General features: G+C 39.9%; 2 protein-coding genes across 14 annotated transcripts in view; one reads left to right on the forward strand and one right to left on the reverse strand.

Moving 5' to 3' along the window:
• The window catches only part of KCTD15 (potassium channel tetramerization domain containing 15), a 50,195-nt gene extending 35,483 nt beyond the window's left edge, over nt 1-14,712 (forward strand). For all 8 annotated transcript variants that reach the window (XM_027821085.3, XM_043526027.1, XM_027821089.3 and 5 more), the window contains 2 exons: nt 7,061-7,366; nt 13,469-14,712. In XM_027821085.3, coding sequence (XP_027676886.1) covers nt 7,061-7,366; nt 13,469-13,624 — 462 coding nt within the window. In that variant the 3' untranslated portion in view covers nt 13,625-14,712. The remainder of the gene's footprint in view (nt 1-7,060; nt 7,367-13,468) is intronic.
• Nucleotides 14,713-17,165: 2,453 nt separating this feature from the next.
• Nucleotides 17,166-22,012, reverse strand: part of LOC102945492 (transcription initiation factor TFIID subunit 4) — a 196,298-nt gene continuing 191,451 nt past the window's right edge. For all 6 annotated transcript variants that reach the window (XM_037878200.2, XM_037878199.2, XM_037878205.2 and 3 more), the window contains one exon: nt 17,166-18,973. In XM_037878200.2, coding sequence (XP_037734128.1) covers nt 18,806-18,973 — 168 coding nt within the window. In that variant the 3' untranslated portion in view covers nt 17,166-18,805. The remainder of the gene's footprint in view (nt 18,974-22,012) is intronic.

The raw sequence follows: 22,012 nt of genomic DNA on the forward strand, positions 1-22,012 counted from the left end.
CTAAGCAGTGTACAAAGTGATGCTTTAGACATTTTGAAATTATTATTAATTGCTGGGCTTGATTTTCCCTTGCATCCAAGCTCTGCTTAGCACAGGGGATGGAGGGCAGGCAGGGAACTGGTTAAAGATCCCTGATTCTGTACCAGCCCAGCCTCAGGGAGTCAGAGCTGCTAGGGGCTGCTCTCACTTAAGCCACTGGCCTAAGGTCCATAATGCTATGTCTACACTGCAATTGAAAACCTGCAGCTGGTGTGTGCCAGCTGATTCAGGCTCGCAGGGCTTGGGCTAAGGGGCCGCTTAATTGCAGTATAGATGTTTGGATTCAGGCTGGCACATGGGCTCTAAGGCCCTGTGAGGTGGAAAGGTCCCAGAGCTTGAGCCTGAATGTCTACACTGCAGTTAAACAGCCTCTTAGCCTGAGCCCCACAAGCCTGAGTCAGCTGGCACAGGCCAGCAGTGGGTTTTTAATTGCAGTGTAGACATACCTCCTCTGGTATGCTCTCTATGTCAGGGAGGAGTGGCTGGATTTATGCCACCAGAAGGATCTCCTCCTCCAGGGGAATTTTCTCCTGGCCAATTGCAACCAGAATTTAGCCCCTTTGTACTGCTCAGGGCCTGTTATTTATACTCCAAGCCCCCAACCAGAAATGGGGCCCGTTGTGCCAGGCACTGTACATAACCCTTCTGCGTGTATGTCCTGCCCAAAGAACTTACTCTCTGAATAGACAAGACCAGCAAAGTGTGGGGAGAGGAGGAAGTGTTCTTGTTTCTATTGAACAGGAGGAGCAGAGGCACAAAAAGCTAAAGATGTACCCAGGAAGTCTGGGGTAGAGCCTAGAATGGAACCCAGATTGCCTGCAAGCAAGGGTGGCACTGTAACCACAAGGCCAACCTTCCCTTTGCCTTGATAGAGCCTTAAAATTAGGGTGGCCAAGTCTAACGTTGTTTGATATCAACTTAACCTTAATTAATTACCCATGGTAGCAATATGCAGTTGAGCATGGAACTGGGAGGGAACTCATTCAGTGACCAGAGATTCATCGTGCTGCTGCTGGAGCCGGAAACGGTTGAGGACAGAAGGCAGTAGGCTACCCCCTCCAAACAAACACAAGCAAATACAGTCCCAAGGGAGATTGCCATTTCAGACTGTGCAGAAGAACAGGTGATACAAAAATAAAGATCATCCCTAGCCAGCAGTAAGGGAAGCAAATCAGGCCCTTAGAAGTGTCTTACAGTCTCTGGCAGCCAGCTCTTTACTCACCGTGAATAGAGATTTATTCCACGAGTAATCCCACTGACTCACTGGGGGTAGAACCGAGCCGTGAATTCCCCACCCCCAGTGAGATATAACCGTCAGAGCGAAGAGGTGACCATGACCTTTAGCAAACGTGAAATCTGCAACAGATTATCCAGAACACTTTTCTACTAGATCACGAGCAGAAAGATAAAGTGTTTTGTAGAAAGGCGGACCGCTGTCTGTTAAGAAGACTTGTCAATCATTCTCTCCAGCTCTAAACATTGTCCTGGGTACCAAGGAATGGCCAGTGTGTGTGTGTGGCCCGCTGCCCATTGTTCATAGGTTCCCTGTTTCAACTGATCTAACAGACTGTACCATCACTTGGTAGAAACAAAGGTGAGGAGCTGTGATTCCAGAGGGGATTGATACAACAGACCTGCCAATAACCAGCCAGGACTTAGAGGTCTGAAGCTGCAGTTCCCTGAAAGAGAGGAAAATCACACGCACACAAACACACTTGCTGAACGGCCCCTTATATTGTTTCTCATCAGCCCCCCGCCCAGAACTGTGAGATGGCGGAGTTTTCTCACAAACTTTCCAGTAGTGGGAGCCACAACAGCCCTCCTCCTCTGCCGAGACCATCATCAGTGTCCCTCAGAGTAGCAGCTGATAGGAGGCATGCTCTGAGTGGTTTAGTTCAGCACCAGGGCCAGATTTAGGGGCAGGCGACCCAGGCGACCGCTTGAGGTGCCAGGCTTGGGGGGCAGTGGGCTGTTTTTGTTGTTAGCGACAAAAGGGAAAATAGAATGTTTGAAGTTATATGTTCTAAGTATTCCATATGTGGATTCATTTTTCACTAACATCCTAGAATGTTCTGGACCTTTGTAGAATCTCATGGAATCTTCCAGACTTTCTGAGAAAGACATTTTCCTTGAACCTCCTAGAACATTGTCAGCCATGCCCTTGCAGGTATATAAGAGGGAGGGCATTGCCAATCAGTTGTCTATGACAGGGATAAATCATGCATGCAAATTCTGCACTGAAGTCGTGAAATGGGCTACAAATAGAATAAAAAATATAAGATATTCATTTAACGAATGGAGGGGGGGCACCAGTTGGTCTAGGGCCGGCCCTGTTGAGCACATTTCCTCTGTCTTCAGACATTAAGGGCCATATATGACCAAAAGCATAGTGCTGGAGTCAGGGCTGTGCACTGGGTATCACAGGAAGATGGAGAGATGGAAATCCTCTCTGGCGGGGCCTGGAGATGATGTTAGACAATATGGTCATTACCCTGTCCCTTTCTCAGGGAGGACAAAATCCACATTGTGGGCCCATGGGAGGGTGGTGGGGGCAGAAAGGACTTCAGATCTGATTTCTGTGCAGGGACTGTGTTTGGAACCCTGCCCTGCTGCCCAGCAGGACCTCACTGGTTCTACTGCCAGAGCCTCCCTGGAGGTGGGCACCAGATTTGTTCCTAAGAGCATACACTGCCCTTTGCTTAGCAACAAGATAAATCTGCAGCAGCCTGTGGTCTCTTCTGAGCCTGGGTTTCTGTGTGGCAGCTGAGCCTGTGCCATTATGGTAGCCAAAAATAATAATAATAATAACTTTAGCTAGTGTTGTTTGTGTAGAATGCTCCTGCTTTTGGGTGTGCCTCAGACTAGATTCGTATATTCCAAGGCCAGAAGGGACCATTGTGATAATCTAGTCTGACCTCCTGTATAACACAAGCTATAGAAGTGCCCCCAAATAATTGCTAGAGCACATCCTTTAGAAAAACATCCACTCTTGATTTAAAACTTGTCAGCAATGGAGAGTCCACCAGTTAGTGAGTTGTTCCAATAGCTAATTACCCTCACTGTTAAAAATTGACACCTTATTTCCAGTCTGATACAAATACACATTTATGAATGATGGGGCTCCTTTAACAATTTCCTGCTTATCTCGTGATATGGTGACTGGCAAGATAAACAGAGATTTTTCTTGTAATCTCTGTGGGACTTCACCGTCCGGTGTTGTACTAATGCAGTCTGGGCCAGCTTCTCCCCCATCTTGCACTCTGTGTCAACGGTTGTCCCTAGACACGCGCAGCTCTGAAGAGTAGCATTTTACAGCCACTTTGCAAAGGTAAATGACTTCACGGGTGCCAGACAGTGAGGAATCAGGTCCTGGTGCCTGCAATTGTGAATTTCTTCCTCCACCCCATCAATCCCCCAAAATTATTAAAATTCCTTAGTGATGGTAAGTTGACCAGAAAATTTGCCGACCACAGACATGGTATCAAGTATTAAACAGTCGCCAGGTTTTAAGTTACAGGAGCAAGACCAAATGCAAAATCTATATTTGTTCCAGTTTTTGGACCAGCGCATGCTGGTGATGAATAGGTGAAGCAGTATGAAGCAGAAACTTGCATTGCTGCTGTGGTGTGAATTAATAGAGGACTTCACTCTCATGCGCTGTCAGTCATTAAATTCTCAGTTTAAAAATATGACTTTTATTGAACTTAACTTTTTTGCAAAATGACAGGCAAAAACACTCCCTTCGCTGCCACTTATGGAATCCGAGGCAGATAAATGGTGCCATGTAATATTCCAGTCTGAGTTGGTAGTTGAGGGAGGAAATGATTTCCTGTTTTTGTTGTTGTTGCTTTAAAAAAATTTTGAATTGGTGCAAAAAACAGAAAGTTGAAACTGGTGTGTGCGCACGTGTATGTGTGTGTGTATGCGCACTTTTATAAATCAAACTAGCTTTTGTTTTTAACAGCTCAGGTTGTGTGTGCAATTTGTAGTGTGGGCTGATCACTGTGGGTACAAAAATGAAGGAGTTATTTGAGTCTGAACACTGGTTCCTGGCTTACCACAACTTTTCTTTTTTTTTTGGCTGAACACAGAAAACTGGAGGATTGAAACTATATCTTGTTTTTTTTTGTTTTTATTAAGCAGCAAATAGTTAGAACAAATGGTGAGTTAGCAAGTGGTTACTAAAGACTTAAATATAATGCCATGGGCTAACAGATGGCTCTAGGAGCAGATAGCATGATCCCAGAGTTTGTTTGCTCTGTAATGTTACTATATCCCTGGAGGTTGGAGCTGGGGACTGTTGCACTTCTGGATATTATGGGCCTGATCCAAAATCTGTAGCTGTGGAAAGACTCCCATTCAGTTCAGTGAGCTTTGCATCAGGCCTTAGCTGAGTGAGAGACCTACATTCGCTTTAAGAATGAAGGAGAGACTTCCACAGTTCTGTAGCCTTGCTGTTTTTGATAATGAAGCTCATGTTGGGTTTTCATCTTTTGGATGTTATTACAGGCTAACATGCAAACATAAACCGCTACTTTGACCTCATAAATAGTATATTCTTTCATGATGAACATGTGCAAAAATAAACCTAGAGCTAGATTCAGGAGCAATTGAAGTAAATGGGAGACCAGGGCCCTGTGTACATATGTGAAATACTTGCAATGGCCTCGCGGACAGAGCTGTTACAAGCTCCCATGTGAACAAGACTTCAGATGTTTTACATGCAGATTATTAGTCCCTGTAGATTTAGCCTAATCCCTTGTGCATTTCAATTTAATGTTCAGGGAATTCTGCAAATGTGGAGGGAGAAATGAGAATGGGTCTGAAATGGGTATTTGCTTCTGAATAAAATAATTCATCATCCAGGTTCATTTCGGCAATGTATCACAATGGAATGGAGTCCAAACAGTGATGCATAATAAGGATTACAGTGTATGGAAGTTAGGCTCTTACTTTACCCCAGATCAGGTCATCCTCTACTGCTCCTACCATATGCCCATGCATGAATCTGATGTTCTTTGAAGCACTTCTTGACTAACACTGATGTGGTGCTGTGTCTGCCAGCGCACATCTCCTTTTTCTTTAGCCTCCCTTAGGATCCATTCCTGCAAGGTGATGAACATCTTCAACTGCCATGGAGGATGCTGGGGACTGGAGTGATTCAGTCCCTAGGAGCAGACCCCCTCAGCACTTTGAAGGCTCACTGCTTTGCATAGGAACTGTGATGGTTCCATTCGCTTCAGTCTTCTGCCCCTGATAGTGGCCTATGCCTGATGCTATGAAAGAAGGAAAAGCAAACTCACCCCCACAATTCATTTAGCATGCTCCCCAACCCCAGCAAGCTTCTGCCAGAAGCCAGGGATTGGAGATACACTAGCACAGTTAGGAGATTACAAGGGTAACTGTTAAGTTGTCTATCCATATATCTGTAGGCCTCCATCAAAGGCAGCTGCGTTGCAGTTCCAAATTTGGCCCTAACAGTCAAATCTTTTATGGACGTTGCTAAATTCTTTGCTTCAGTGATACCTTGGGGCAGTGGATTGTACAGGTGGATTACATGCTGTTACAAAGTAGCATCTTGTGTTCCTTGTACATTTGTTGGCTTTTGATTCTACCATTAGTTCCTTTTATCCTGTGTTATGGATCCATGGAAGGCACCATACGTACTAATTTTTGTTGTATATCCCTTTATTTTGCGTCCTCAAATTCTTCTCCTTTCTAGCCCAGTAGTTTCAGTCTCATGATTATTCATACCCCTCCCATGCTTCTAGGCAGAGAGTATTTTCTGGTGGTCAGAGCAAAGGACTCCAGGGTTCTATTTCCATATGTTGGCTGACTGTAGGCTGAAGAAGCCATTTATCCACTGTTCTGCAGCATATCCATTTGAAAACATGTATAATACTTAGATGGGGCTGTTCTGAGGGTTAGTTAATGATGATTCTTCACATGAAAGGTGCTAAAGTCCAAGAGTTGTTTATTATTATTTTTGTCACCCTCTCTCAATCTTTTCTGTTTTTCCCTTTCCAAACTGAATGTAGAATTTGAGATGGGGATGCACAAGCCCCACCCCTCGCTGTCTCCCAACACTGTCTTATGCTCTGGGGAGGGATTCTGGCTGGCATCTGAAACTGTGTTGGCACCACTGCTTGCCCAGGGATTGGGGGCTGCCTTTCCCTCAGCATGCACTAGTGCCCTTAGTCTGGGATGGAGAAAGCCGTCGGAAATGTTTGCTGAAAAGAAGTTAGTAAGCATGTGCCGAAATCCCCTCTCTCAATTAACTGAGCTGTTTTAATTACCCAAGGGAACAAATCATATGATGGACAAATGGCTGGTAAAAAGTATTTGTTTAAAAGATGGCGAAGTGACCAGAGTACACATGAGCTTGCAGCCACACATGTGCTCATTGCATTATTGGAACTTACCAGGTCTCAAACTACGTTTTAAACATATTTTTGTATTTTTAAGAAAATGGCTGCTGGGCCATTTCCTTGTTATGCTGCAGATTTAGCCTGCAGGGAGTTTTCACAGCTGAGTTTAAAACCACTAAAACTGAGAGTTTAAAATGAAAACCTGGCAGGCTTATCTCTCCATGGTAGCACTTGTATGAGCTGCAACAACAAAGTTAAATACGTATCATTTCAGGAGTTGTGCAAAGAGTAAAGAATAAGGCTCTGTCTCTCTCCTCTGACATCAGCAGGCCTTGCTTATTGCAACCAGTTATTTTGATTGCTTAATCCAAAAGAAAAGCCTTTTGACATTGAGCTTGTGGGATAATAAACATGAAAGAATGATTCAGAGCAATGGGAAGTTCACAGTCTGTTCAAGACGATTTAAAACTCTAATATAGTATGGCTTCCTTTGTAGGTGTTACGTAGTAAAAGAGTAAGACAGTTTGGATACCTGTTGACTTTACGCTATTGCTGACAATATATAAGCCTAAGTAGGTCACAGGGGAACAATATTCATTTTACAAAGAGAACCGTAAGCATTTCTTCTGTCTCCTCTTTTTTTCTTTTTATAGGACTTTAATCTTTTATATGAAGAAGCAAAGTATTACCAGCTGCAGCCAATGATTAAGGAACTCGAGCGATGGAAACAAGAGAAAGAACAAAGGAAACATTTCCAGCCTTGCGATTGCCTGGTCGTAAGAGTGACTCCAGATCTCGGGGAAAGGATTGCACTGAGTGGGGAGAAAGCTTTAATAGAAGAGATCTTCCCTGAGACTGGGGATGTCATGTGCAACTCTGTAAATGCAGGTTGGAACCAAGACCCAACCCATGTTATTAGGTTTCCTTTGAATGGATACTGCCGGTTAAATTCAGTGCAGGTAAATGGCCTTTCAAGCAATGCTGTCTCATGTTGTAACTTTTTTTATTTCATGTTCAGTTATATGCAGATTATTTGCTTCTGCTCAATTACCTATTTTTTTGCCCAGTGAGATCACAGTCTTTCAGGTTTTCCTAAGTCTAAGCAGAAAAATAGATTTAGATTTTGTGTATGTTAGTGCCATGCTGGTCTCATAATAGTGTTATACTGATAAATGCTAATTTTTTCATCAATGTATAGCCCACAGCATTTTTTCCCTCCAAAGTGCCCCTGGGAAGAAAGAGAGAGTTCCAAAAACTACAAAAAAAAAAATCTCCATGCCATTTTATAGAAAATGCAACAATGTGTAAATGCATAATTTATGTCTCACTCATAATTAAATGATGGTGCCTGCGGGATGGACTTAAAAAAATTGATCTCTGCACTTTTTTTTTTCCAAAAGGATGTTCTTTAAAAATTGCCCAGAGTATTTTAAACAAAATGTATTTCATTTTCTACTCAGAGTTTTGACATTAGGATTAAAATTAAATATATGAAACAAAGAATGATAACTGGACTGATAGGTGGATGGAAGTGGGAATAAATATGTTGCTGGTCTTTAGCCAGTTGTCTTGGGGGCTACAACTGATCCGTCATAGGGAATGACACATACAACTGTGGGCAAAGCTGCAGAAGTTTGTAGTAGTCCTTGTGCCGAGTGGAAAGAACAGTGCTGATCATGCTGTTAACACAGACATTAATTAGTCAAGGCAAAATAAAGTTCTCTTATTTTGGATTTACATCTTTAAAATATTTTGCAAGGAGGATGTGTGTCTTCGGTGATTTTTATTATGAAAAATGAAGCCTTCAACCTCTGGGTGATCGGTTCCAAAGTTATTAACATCTATAGCTGTTCTGTTAGCTGGACTGTGGGAAAGACTTTGAGGTCTGGGGCCATTTCCTAGTGGACATTCACAAAACAACTGGTACTCTAAGCAATCTGATGAGAAAGGCCAGGGAGGAATGGGCATCCAGACTTTACAGAGCTCTAGTCTAGCCTCCTAGAGGTGGTCCCTTCACATGAGAGGAGTGGCATATAAGCAGGGTAGCGTAAAAGCTTGCACTGCCACCACTGAACCTGGTCTGTGACTAAACAGAGGGTCAGTCTCCCAGGCTACCAATCTAGAACATTTTCTGAGCACTAAATGTGCTGAAAACATTCCGACATATAATAATATATGCAGATTTGCTTTAATAATCTGTATTTTACATCAATAAGTTTCCTCTTTAATTAAAGTTACTATAACAACATTCCTTGATGCGTTCTGCATTAAACCTGTCTGAAAAACAAATCTATTGGCAAATTTTGGTTTCACACTAAACACTCCCAAATGTTTCATTCAGCTCAGCTGATGAACTCAATGCCCTTGGCTAGTTTTGCACAGGTGCGAGTCCATTTTCTATTTGAGTGAGGTTTAAACTGGGTTGGGTCACATTCTGACCAAACAAAATGGCGTCCCCAGAGGTGGGTCAAAGGCAGGGCCATTTGCTGGTGATATAGCATTTTAACAAGTTTTCTGCATCACTGAGGAAGGGGGTATCTGCAGTCTAGATAGGTTGCGTGAGTCAGTTTAAAGGTGTTAGTGCAACTCTTTTAGTGCACATGGTGTATGTGCCATGATTAGGTGCATTAAAGAAACTGAACAATAAAACAATGAAGGGTCATGACAAACCCAAGAGTGCACTGTAAGCACAAACACTCGGGAGAGGTCTGAAGGCATTTGTTTTGGTAGGCTAGTTGGGGACAGTAGTGGCACATAGAAAAGCAAAAAGTAACTTGATCATACCGCATGTTCTTTAATGGGACGCTTGTTTTCAGTATTAGTTCATTCCAGTACCCCACATTCCTGGTTGACCTATAGCATTTATTATTGCAACTTATACAAATTCTTTCATGAAATGATGTTTCATATCAAGGACTCATATGAAACTGTACATGTAAAACAAATAATGTCAACATGTTAGTGGATTATGGCCAAAAATAATAGCAGCCCTCAATTTAAAATTCCCATTTGTATCTGCATTTAGAATATAAAGTTTTCCTATAATTTAAGTTATTTTTTTAATCTTCTGACAACAGGACTTAGTGAAATATATGAATATACTTCAGAGAAAATGCTGTGAAGATTGTGTATGTGAACATTTCAGTACTTTATAATTAAGACCATATTTGTTAATATCACTCTGCAAAATTTAAATGAAATGCATTAAGGTATCACATTTCTGTTTGGAGACCTTCCCAACAAAATAATAGCTCATGTCTCTGTGTGTTTAGAGTGCCTGGCAGAGAGACGATATTAAATCCTAACGTAATTGCACTATTTCATATTGATTATGGGAAATCACAGCTGAGATTCATTTACTTTTTGGCATATTGTCTTTGGAGACTTAAAGGAAAGTAGCTCAGATTTTATTCTATAGATACGTTCATATATTTGCCATCTTACTTTTTAAAGCAGTATAACATATACTTAGGGCCAAGTTTGCAAAATATGGTTTCCACTTATCCACGTGCAAGAGCACTCTCAGCCTCCTGTGTGCACTAGGAACTGCACACACAGCGGTGCGCAGCGTGCACGCACAGATATTGTAGACATGCCGTGGAGGTAGCATTCTGTAGATTTTGCTCATAGCATAACCTAATGCAAAATGCAGTTAAAATAGTACAATATTTAAACATCGCAGCATTGTTACAGGATTTGACCCATTTTGCTTCTTGCTCAGAAAATTATTGATACCTGCATTTTTAACACAAGGCTACAGCCTGCAGTCTAGTCCTCCAAGCACACAGGTAGCACAAATGTTATGACTTTGTTCTATGTGCAGTGTTTTAAAGCTGTAATGTCTGTCTGGTTTGTGTGTTTTTATATAGCTGACTCAGTTAAGAAGAGCCTTATGCTAACATGCAGCTTGCCATACCTATGGACTAAGCCAACAGCATCTCAGCACTAGTTTTGTATTATAAGCAAATTGATTTTTTAAAAATTTTGTAGTAAAGATATTGACATCCATGCCAACACTGAGCTTTGACCTATTGAGCGCACCTCTCTCATTCCAGTTAAATGGAGACCCCCTATGTCATGCAGCACCTGCTGTAAGGGTGGACTGATTCTTGTCTCCACCTTGCCTAGGTGGAGACAAGATTATTAGATTATTAGATTATTATTAGATTATTAAAAAATAAATCCCAGCCTGTGGCTTCCCCTACAACTCCTTGATACCTTGATCAGCGCTCCTGATCAAGTTACTGGCATCTCACTTCTGTCTTAGAAGAGGCAATGCTGACAAAATAGTACAATGCCCGGCATCCCCTTCTTGCCCCTAGTCTGCTTGTATCCCAGCTCCCACCTCTCTTCATTTTTGAGCAAAGAGGGAGGACTTTCATTTTTTTTATTATACTTTTACCCTAAATTCTCCCGCTTTCCTTTGACTTCTTGTCTGTTGTTTTCTTTTCAATTGCTGGGGTAGCTTTTCCTCCCTTCAGTTGTAATGGTTTCTTACATACATAAACTCTGTAAAAATCAGGGCAAAAGTGAGTGAGATTTGGCAGATGTAACTTTATTAGAACACAAATCACTTTGTTCCAGGGCCAGGCGGAGCTCCCAGGGCAAACTGATTCAGAGCAGACTCCATGACTCAGGCAATGCTGTGCTAGAATGAGTGTTTCCTTTTCTTTGCCAGTCTTCAGAAGCTAGGCTAGTGAGCACAAGGCTTTAGTTGCCTTCCAAAAACTCAACTATTTGAACTGCTGGAGGCTAATACTAGAGGCCTCAAAGGAAGGCCTACAGATGAACCAGCAGGCATATACTTCACTGAGTTCACATCATTGGCCAGTCAGATTCAGTGTTCTGCCTCTGGAGAAAGCAAGCAAAAGAAGCAACATCCTCAAGAATGCCCCTCGTCATTAGCATGGTTATGTGCATGGCGGCCAGGGCAGAAGTCTGGCATGAGATTCCTTTTTATTCCCCCTTTTAGCGATCACTTCATGCCTTAAAGCATGAGATTTGATGGCACTTGTAGTATGCGAGCAAAAAAAAAAAAATCCATCTAATATTGTCATTCATTACAAGATTTAAAAAGAAATGGTTTCTCTTCTGTAGTGTAGATCCTATACAAACACAGTATGGGTTTTCTGCTCACCCAATATTATGTACTAACGTTATGCTTATTGCATTGTTGGACAAAGTATCTAGTCAACTGAACAATTTTTAAAATAAGGCAACAACATGGCCCGACAGTCCTCCTGGTAAATTATTCAATAGATCATGCCAGGACTTAGCTTTAACTAGCTAAATAATCAAGCTCAGTTTTTACTGCTGTGGACCCAAATGTCCTGGTTCTCTGACAAGGTGATTTATATGATACCTATATTATGAGAAAGATGTACTCTAAGAATAGTACAATCTGCGCACCCTTGGTGACATTTATAGGTAGCAAAATAGGTAGGAACAGTGTTTCTTGTCTGTAAAGTAAGTATTGTGTCAGTTCATTTTAAACAAACTAAAGACACTATCTTTTCAAAGTTCTATGCTAACATTAGCATTTCCTCTGTGGGTCATTTCTATGGCACGTTGGCTGCATAGTACTTGGCCTAAAGAATATTCATAGTGTAGCACTGCAAAGGTTTGGCTGGAAGAGTATTTGGATGCAGATTTCAAATATGGGTGTGCGGATTTCTTTTGCACCATTATTCAGGAAATCTTATTGTGCACAGTGGGCTAAGTTATTCTTCCATTTATGCCCATGTTTCCCCACTGAACTCAATGGGGTATAGCAGAGGACAGAATCTTGTTCTGCTCTGACAATGGCAGTACATAGGCATTGCCTGGCCTATTTGGGAGACACATGAGGAAACTGCCTTAAGTCCATTCTTCCCATACTGATATGTCATTGCTGATGCCTAAACAACTGCTGCTAAAGCACACTCTAGGCCCGTATGAAAAAGAGCGTTCACTGGATGTTCCTATCTCAAGTAGTATTAATCAATCTCCAGCCCTCCGAGCTGTACTTCAGCAGGAAAAGAACAGTGAAGGCGCCCTATGGCACTGGAGTGTGAACAATAAAAGTAAACGACAGGAGTGTGGCAGATGATTCTGTGCAATGTTACTGCCCTTGAAACCATGAATGGGATGGGGAGGCCAGAGTCAGGTGGACAGTTGAGCCCCCACCCAGAGCAAGTGAGTGAGGTTCTCTTTGATTGGTTTCAAACCCATGGCTGTTGAAGAAAAGCACATGAAACTAGCGTCCAAGCATACCTGCTGCTGAAAAACCTGTGTGCTCACCTAATATGTTGGGGAAATAGTTCATCAGCAGTTCATCCATGTGAAAACATAACCCCTGTCATCCAGCCAAGGGTGATCTGCAGTGTAAGTGCCCGTCATGCAAATTAAAGCTGCCTCTGGGCTGCTTTAACTCATGCATCCAAATTAACCCAAGTTTTCTTTAAAAAAAAAACAAAAACGTGGAGAATACGATTAACCTGTTTGTTTGGGCCAACTTGTTTTCTTATCCACCTGTCTCTGGCCTCCCCATCCCATTCATGGTTTCTGAAAGCAGCACTAAATTCTAGGAAGAGGAGAAGGAGTCTGTGTGATTGATGTTAGAGAGCCTTGGGAGGTGTCATTCAAAAGATACCATGATTCTTATTTGAGCTCAGGAAGGGCTCAAAATCTTTGCAGCCCTTTTTCCTTGACACTTTTCATATTAATAATGAATTATGGGCACTTGTTATTATGGCTTAAACCTAGTGCTATTTTCCTGTAAGAGAGAGCATCAATATTACTGCAGTCCAGTATTTTACTATATAATGTACTGAACTGCTCTGTTGAGTGCTTATTTGTTTGATTAATTTTTGTTTTCGACCAAGGTTTGCTTTAAGCAAGACTTTAATCACAGTGTAGTCATTTAAGAATAAGTTATAAAATTATAGCTGTATAATATTCATTCTATGAGATCTGGAATGACCAAATGCATCATTCAGATACACTGCTCCAGGATGCTTTTATCACATTCCCTAATACCTAAAATTGACTAAAATTAATCTGCACTCTTTTTCACATTGCAGGTGCTAGAAAGATTGTTTCAGAAGGGATTTAACGTGGCAGCTTCGTGTGGTGGAGGAGTAGATTCCTCCCAGTTCAGTGAATATGTGCTGTGCCGTGAGGACAGAAGACCACAACCCACCCCAACAATCAGAATAAAGCAAGAACCCCTGGACTAGAACCAACCCTTCCTCCTTTGTAACCATAGAAGTGTTTAATAGTCCCTTATGTGAAACACTAAGGATTTGCAAAACAGTATTAGCAAACAAATTGTGATTTTATGTTGCCAATTAGTGATATTCGAAAACTACCTGTCACATAGCCAGCCATGAAACACATTTGAAAAACCCACCTGTTTGTTTTTCATGATGAACAACTGAGCATGCTCAGCGTACAAGGCTTTGTGGGAATGTACTTTCAACCGAACAGCTGTGATGTTGAAAAAGGCAAAGCTTCACAAAGTACTGACCCTTGATTGGGCTTCTGCAGAAAGACCAATTAAAGCAATTTGAATATGTCAGCTGGAAAACAACAGTTCTTTTGACAGCACCCCTTCCCGCCTCAATGATATTCTAAGGCAACGAAACAGGGTCCACCAAAAGAAAGATGGTACCTTAAACACTGCACTGAGTATCTTCCCTGTCTGAATGCCACACTTCTCTCATATCAGATGTGCTTTACACCTCCATACGTTATGTTACATTTCTGTGATTGTAACTCATTTGTGCTAGCAAATGGCTTATTTTTATAAAACTTTACAACTGAAATAACTCTGTGTACAGAATATAAAATCAGAGAAGGACCAATTCATAGTCATCTGGTGCTCAGTACTTTAAGCACAATTGAGGACTAGTTGTTGGTAAAATGTGCAAAAGTAGGGATTTTTTAGTAAGGCCATCTGACATCAAAAGGGCATAGCACAGGCCCCAAAAGTGGAGTTATAGTTCTTTTGAGATGCCAATTTTGTTTTCTTCTTTCTCTCAGAGTTTCAATGTTTTGCATCATCAGTGGAGTGGTGGTTCTGCCAAGCATTTGACAAAGCATCTGCCATTATCCTTTGTTATTCGTTTACTGAACATACTTAAAACCCACGTACAGGAGCAGGAGTTAACCATTTTGGACACCCCTTATTCTCCGTGGCCCTGGAATTTTTACAAACGATAATAAAGCCCCATACTTCTCTCTGTCTGACAGGAGCAGGCCAGGTTTTGTTTCGATATTTTTCCTTCTATTAATTTTGAACTACTATTAAAATATTGATTTTTTAGCTGCCCTGTATCTGTGTATTTTTCGCTTTAAAGAAGCCATTTGTCTGTAAGCGGTTACTGTTCCTTTAACAAATACAGTATCAATTCTTCTGACTTATGCAGTTTCCTTAACACAGGAGATAGCATTGTGTTTGCAGGTGCAAGTATATAAATAGCATTCTGCTAAATCCTGTTTACTGCTGTTTAGCATGATTGGGTCCTCAATAACTAATTCATGTGTTAATCGCAATTTAGGTTCTCCCACAATAATTTATAGAATACTGTTGTAGATGCTGAATTTTAATTAAAACTGTTTTTAGATGCGTAGCTATATAGAACAAGGGACAGAGTATTAAATAGTCAGCAATACTTGACAATTCTGTTTTTCTAATGCCATCTGATTATTTGGGCAGAAATTAGGACTTGGAGTTTAACACTACATTTTTCAAAAGTGCCGAGTGATTTTGGGTGCCCATGCTGGAGACTGAACATGGCTCTGATTTTTGGAAAATGCCCTCTGAAAAATCAGGCCTCTTCAAATTGCCCCAGATTGGGCACCCAAAATCACAAGTCACTCGTGAAAATCTTAGCCTACTGGCCTGCTGCCTTAGCAGAACAGTTGACGGTCATTTGGCCAAATCTGTCTAAAGATTTTTAAAGTTATTTTATTTCATGGTTTTATGCTTGCTTGACACACTACACAAAATTGCTAGGTACTGCCATATTTGAAAAGATGGCACTACGTTACCTTTCTATGTAAGATATCTGTAGAATTGTATATTATACATTTAATATTGTAAAAAAATTTAACGTATAATTGTCATGTATTTGTGTATACACATTTCTGATACAGACCTTCATGCCATAAACATTTCTGTAAAGTAAAAGATCAAAACTGCAGCAAGTAGAATGAACACTCACTTTATCTCCCACACTCTTCAAGAGAGGTCAGAAGCTTGGGCTGTATTTCCTCTGACCTTTGACTGAGTTCAGCTTATTGTAGCCATCTCTTCAAAAACAATGTTTGTTTATTGGTTCTATAGATTTTAGTTCAACTTCTGTTCAAATTCTCCTTAAAGCATCAGTTTAGCTCCTAGCTTTTACCATGTATATTCTGGTTTTGTGTTCATTTCCTGAGCAGGGTGATTCAGAGATAAGTGGAGGCTGAACCCTTATATGTCTGTGCATACTGTTCCATTCATTAACATTCAGCTGGGAGAGGAAAGCTCTTCGGTAGTTACGGTACATTCAGGCTTCAGGAGTATGGGCCAATCCTGCAGTCCTTACTCAGACTAAACTGCTGAAATCAATCAAAGGAATTTTGGCCTTTGTCCAGGGTGGTATCAGTAGGAACTGATATTAAGGACCTCTTACAAGGGGGTGAGGATTGTCAGCTCCAGTTGAAGTAAAATGGAAGTTGAAGTGCCCTGTGCTCCTCTCAGGATCAAGCCCATGGACAGAATGCTTTAGATGTATGTAGAGAGCCATTAAGTATTTGTGGTTTTGTTTGTCTGTTTTTTTCAGTTTGGTGTTCACCATATTTTTATAGCTACAGTACCGACAGCAGTTTGGTAAGGTGGCATCATAAAAGATTCCAGGCTGCTCCAACTGAGTTAAATGTGAACTTGAGATGGAAAGTTTGAGCCATGACATCACAGCATTAACTGCAAAAGGGCACTGGAGCAAGCAAGGCATATGGAAACAATCACTTCGTTTAGAGAAATACGCCTTTTTTTTTTAAAAGGAAAAGTTAAGCGAGGACATGTTCTTTTAGTTAGCGACTGCAGGTCACGGATTTAATGTTTATTACAGTTTCATTTGTATCTCTTTTACTTTTTTATATCCCTGTATTCTAAAGTAGCAATATCAGCAAAAACTGATGTGAATTTTTACTTCTGTCCTAAACCAGAGTAACACAGCTTGATTAAGAACATTGCTCAGTGTCATGTAAAACAGTTTTTAAAATATCATCACGTCTAGTAAAACTGTGGTTTGCAGACAGCGAATGCTTTTCGTTTGAACGCCGAAAAGTAAACATACCTTGTTTTTTAATCTAATTTCACTGAACGTAATTGGTTGGAATCTTTGCTGAGCACTGAAACTGTGGTTTTGAAAACTTCAGTCTTCTCTCGCACTTTTACATGTACTGTTCTGTGCCACTGTGCTCCCAAGTCTGCCAGAAAAGTGAAAGGAAGATGTTATGTTGTGCTTATTGGACAGATCTTTAAGAAAGCAAATGTTGTGTGCATTCATTGACTGTATTTAATAGCATCAAGATTGTTGACAGTTTTATTAGATGTTTGACAAAGAATAAGAATCAGCACAACAGAACATTACTCAGTTTAAGTATTTCTTTGTGGGTATTGTTAATATTTTAATGCAAAATGTTTTTGAACAGTGCTTAAAAACTACAAGACAATGTGAAACTGAAATTAATGTTTGATAAATTAATACTGTATGTCACTCAAATGTGTTACTTTAGTAAATTGTTTTATTTCTTTATAAAATAAGTACAAATAAGGAAGTATGTTTTCACACAAATTGGGATATTTACGAGTATGTACAGAAATAATCAAAATAACATAATTCTAATAAACATAAGGTCTTTATAAACAATATGTACACATTATCAGTACATTTAAAACATAATTTTACACTTCCTGGCCTTAAATACGTTACAAATAATCTTTTGGCTAAATAGCAGCAGTATAAATTTTGTTCTGCTTTTAACAAACCTTTAAAATATAATTAAAATTTTTGTTTTTAAAACTATTGGACAGATAGTTCTGTTTGTGCTTTCAGTATTGTTTCCCATCCAAAAAAAAAAAAAATACTGCCTCAAAAATGTGGCAAGTACAAACACAGTAAAAATTGAAAATGTAAATAAGGAAATGACTCCCTTCCATAGTTACTGAAAATACTGTTATGTCTGAACTATAACTGGTGTCCACTTGCTTACTGAATACTTATCCAAAGCCTACTAAGAAGACTCCCATTGGCTTTGGTAACTTACGCTCTAGTTCAGCAAAGCATTTAAGCACGTGTGTGTATACTTACACCTATTCACATGCTGAAAGTTACATACATTTTCTGGATTGGGGTCTCAAGGTCTGATCATGCAAGGCAAGGTCAACTCCCAGTGACTTCTGTGATGATACTGAGGACCTTGCAGGATTGGACCCTGAGGACTTAATACTGCTCCCACTGACTCCAATGAGAGCAGGACTGGCCCCTCTATAACACAACTATTTTGGACAGTGACTTTAAAAATCAGTGTAGAATACTCTAAAATCTTTACTCTCTCATTTTTAAAACCACAATTAGACCGTACTCTTCACAATAAATAAAAAGATTTTTTTAAAATAAAAAACCAACTCAGATTCATGTTACTAAGCAGCTGCTACAAATGTGCAAAAGGTTGAGCAGATTTAGAAAACAACTGGAAGCTATTCAAGGTAACTCAGCTGGGACCTGAATGCACAGATTTCATACACTTAGGTATTGGCTCAGGAAATGAGTAGTAAAAGCAAAAATCATGACTATATAAAATTTGTGGGAGTGTAGGATGGCTACTCTTTCAGCTGTGCAAAAAATTGCAATGATAACTAATCTAAAATGATAATAGGCATCATAGTGGTTAGTCAATGAAAACAGTGCTAGTACAAGTTAAGGGAACACAGAAAAGCTAGCACTGTAATTGAAGATACTGCTAATAAAACAAATACCATCCTTCGGGCCCAATCCTACAAACCCTTCTTGCAAGTTGCCCAGTGTCATCAATGGGATGACTTGTGTAAGCATTTGCAATCAGGCTCTGAATTTGTATAAACTTCCTCTCATCTACTCTGGGTAGCCTCATCTAAAAATGGCCAAATGCCATAAAACTTTAAGCATGGATCATATCCATGGATTTAACCTCTTTAAAAACCTTTTGCACATTTTCATTTCTTTCTTTCATTTTATGTAAGGGGGATTTATTGCATGTGTCTGACAACTTTGCAAAAACAAACTACTGGAACTCTGACATCTGAAAAAAATAGAAGGCACGTTCAAATTACAGATTTTCAATGCAGGTTGGGCTCCTCTATGAGGAAACTAGTACAATTCTTGGCTTTATTTAAGCAAAGCTCTGTAGAGCAGGAGAGAATGGCTAGTTTCTCTTTCCTGTTCCATGTAAAAGATGAAGTCCCTGAGGTTTACTCGAGTTATTTTCTGTCGTGCATACTGTCTGGATGAAGGAGCCCCAAAACCAGCCTGACCTCCACTGGTCATGCCCAAAGCCTGTAAGAGAAATAAAGACCATTAATGTTCTACAGCAAAACAAAGATTCTTTTCACTTTCAGGCTATATGGATTTAACGGATTTTTTTTTTTAGCATCCTAAATTGGTAACTATGAGCCTAACCCTTACACATGTGAGAAACTTTACGATTGTGAGTAGTCCCACTGAGTTAATGTGAGTAAAGCTACCCACATGCATTCATGTTTATGAGATTGGGCCCTCCCTGTTTATGCAAAACACAAATTCATCTCTAGTTAACTCCATTTAAGTCAATCAAGTTACACAAGAGAAATATTTGGCTCATTAAATGTCAAAAGTCTTTTTCGAAGCTAGCTTAGTAGCAATACTTCGGTCATTGTAGAAGGCTGGTGTGTAAGTCTGAATCATGTTCCCGGTTCTTTGTACCCAGGACTGGAAGAATGTGCTGGGTGTATATCAACATGTGGCTAGTTTGATTACTCTAATAGCTGAATGGCTGGGCAGTTGAGTCTGAACCAGACTCTGATACTCTCCTCTGGTCTGCACCAACACAGGCCCAAGGTGATAAGAGACTGAAGCAATTTTGCTAGTGGGCACAATCAATCCTCAGCTGGTAGATGGACAAAATTAAACAGGAGAAAAACCTGGCATGAGAGGAAGCCTCCGGCAGTAAGAGTAGTGCAGACAAGCATTGGTAAAAACATTTTTGAAGCCAAGTTAAATAGTTTCTGTACCTAACTAGTCCAGGGCTAGTTGGCCCTCTGTGCAGAGATGAGTTTCACTCACTATACCTGCCTCAATTACTTATCTTAAAACCAGAGCACTAAATTATCAAGATCTAAGAACTCAGTCCACAATTTATAGCCCCTTTAGAATGTTATTGGTTCTAGAATGGAAAGCCTGCTACACCGGAACATCGAGGATTTTTCCATTTAGGAGACCACTGTTGGTTTGTAAAACTTTTCATTGCTTCCAGTTGATTTTTAACGAAGAAAAATATTAAACAACTTCGAAAATAAGGCTTTGAAATATCTAAAATATTTTGAAAATTTTCTAGAATGTTTTTGAAGAGTTCTAGATGGTTTTGAAATCCAAAACTTACCTGGATTCATCCATTCTTCAAAATACTCCCAGGGTGGTTTTTTTTTAAGAAGATAAAAAGTTTAATATTCAAGGATCTTTATTGTAGCACATTATAAAACATTTACTTATATGCAACTTTAGTCTGAAGAATAAGAGGAAAAATACAGTACATTCTGAATGAGTGGCTGATTTCTTCACTGCCTTTCTCTTCACTCACCTTGAAAGAGAGACTCTCACTTTCATGACTACACTGCTCATGAGTTATTTCTCCTCTGTCCAGTTCTTAAACTACTGTGAATGGGGCAAATCCGGTTCCCCAGCTACATGAATACAAAAGGTTCTGAATGTAGTGGAACAAATGTGGACATGCTGTACAGGATGGGGGATGGGCAGTGGAGATGCCCACAACCACAGTTAATTATAGAGCATTACATCTTGGGAGCTCCCTGTGTGGAGTTGTATTTTGAGAATGGGACAATGAAGTCAAAGATTCACCAGCTAAACCTTACCACAAAGAGGGCAATGTTTGTGGCAACTGAAAGGGTTGTTCATCCACACTGAAGCTCGAGGGTCTCTCCAGTGGACAGCCCATTTACTCTAGCTGTTTCAAGTCACATTTCGCATTCTTAGCAGGGACTAGCATCACGTGAGCATCTATTTTTACAGTATCACGTATGTGACAGCAATATCCACGTGATAAATTGCAGAACCATATGAAGAAGTGCATGCATTATGCACCTTCTGACGGCCTCTAACCTGCACTCTGATCACTCATCTGTTTCTGCCAGGGCCATTGTCATTATTCCAAAACTCCAAAAAGCCAACTTTTTTTCCAATTAACCTGATTCAGACATGTTTTCCTCCTTTCCCCCTCCTACAAATTATGCTGGCTTGAAGTCCAGCACGGTTAATGCTGGACAAGTGACAGACTTATTTGTGAGAAAATGAAACTATTCCAAACTCATGCTGATAACAACTTTATACTATCATAGCATGTCAGTTTAGACACGTATTGCAACTATAAAGTATTAATACAATGAAACGATCTAATTTTCTCAAAAATTTTCTTCATAGAAAGCTTTCTTTCAAAAAAAAAAAAAGCAGACAAATTCTGTTATTTTTTTAATAGTCTGAAAACCACTGTAGCAAAGAAGTACTGTGTGTTCCCTGGTCAAAGTGGCTGGAATGAAGATAAAATAAATTACACTTGTTACATTTATTTTCTGAAATATTTAATTTTTTGTGGGAAAGATCATAATTTTTTTTATAGCTGGCAGAGTAACCTGAAAGCAAGGTTTGTGTTTTCAAAACAGCGCCAATATTGTAAGACATTCAGCTATCCAATGCCATTTTGTGATTTGGTTTTACAATGTGGATTTTTATGAACAATTTTAGACAAAAAAAAGTGCATTTAAATCAACAGCACATTAATTTATAACTGTCAATGCAACCCCTAATTTAGAATGACACCAATTTCTGTTTGGTGTTGTACTGTACTTAAAATCATTCTGTAATGCTCCATATGGCAAAAACATACACTATTAATTGCCACAGATTTTTAAAATTATTTGCAAGAATGCAAACACAGGTAAAACTAATTGCCAAGCATAGTAGGATTTAAGTAATGCATATCTGACCACAAACACACCACATTTTTATCAGCGTGATAGATTTTTCATTAACAAGCTCTGTGTTGCCTGTATCCATAGCAACTAATAAAGGAGTCACAAAGATAAAAGCTCTAATAAAAACATAAATGGCTGGAAACTGTTTACATCCCTTATTTCATAGCCTACCACATCCAAACTATCACAGAATCATACCCATTTCAGTGTATATATCATAACTATTTGTGTAAAGCAATGAATTACTGTTTTTAATGCAAGAGGGACCTTTAGAAGACAGGGTTTAGATCAGGAAAATATTTACATTTCAGTTTGTTCTGCCCCTTCATTTAGAAAGGACATACAGAAATTG

The sequence above is a fragment of the Chelonia mydas genome, chromosome 12 (assembly GCF_015237465.2).
Source record: "Chelonia mydas isolate rCheMyd1 chromosome 12, rCheMyd1.pri.v2, whole genome shotgun sequence".
Lineage (NCBI taxonomy): Eukaryota > Metazoa > Chordata > Testudines > Cheloniidae > Chelonia > Chelonia mydas.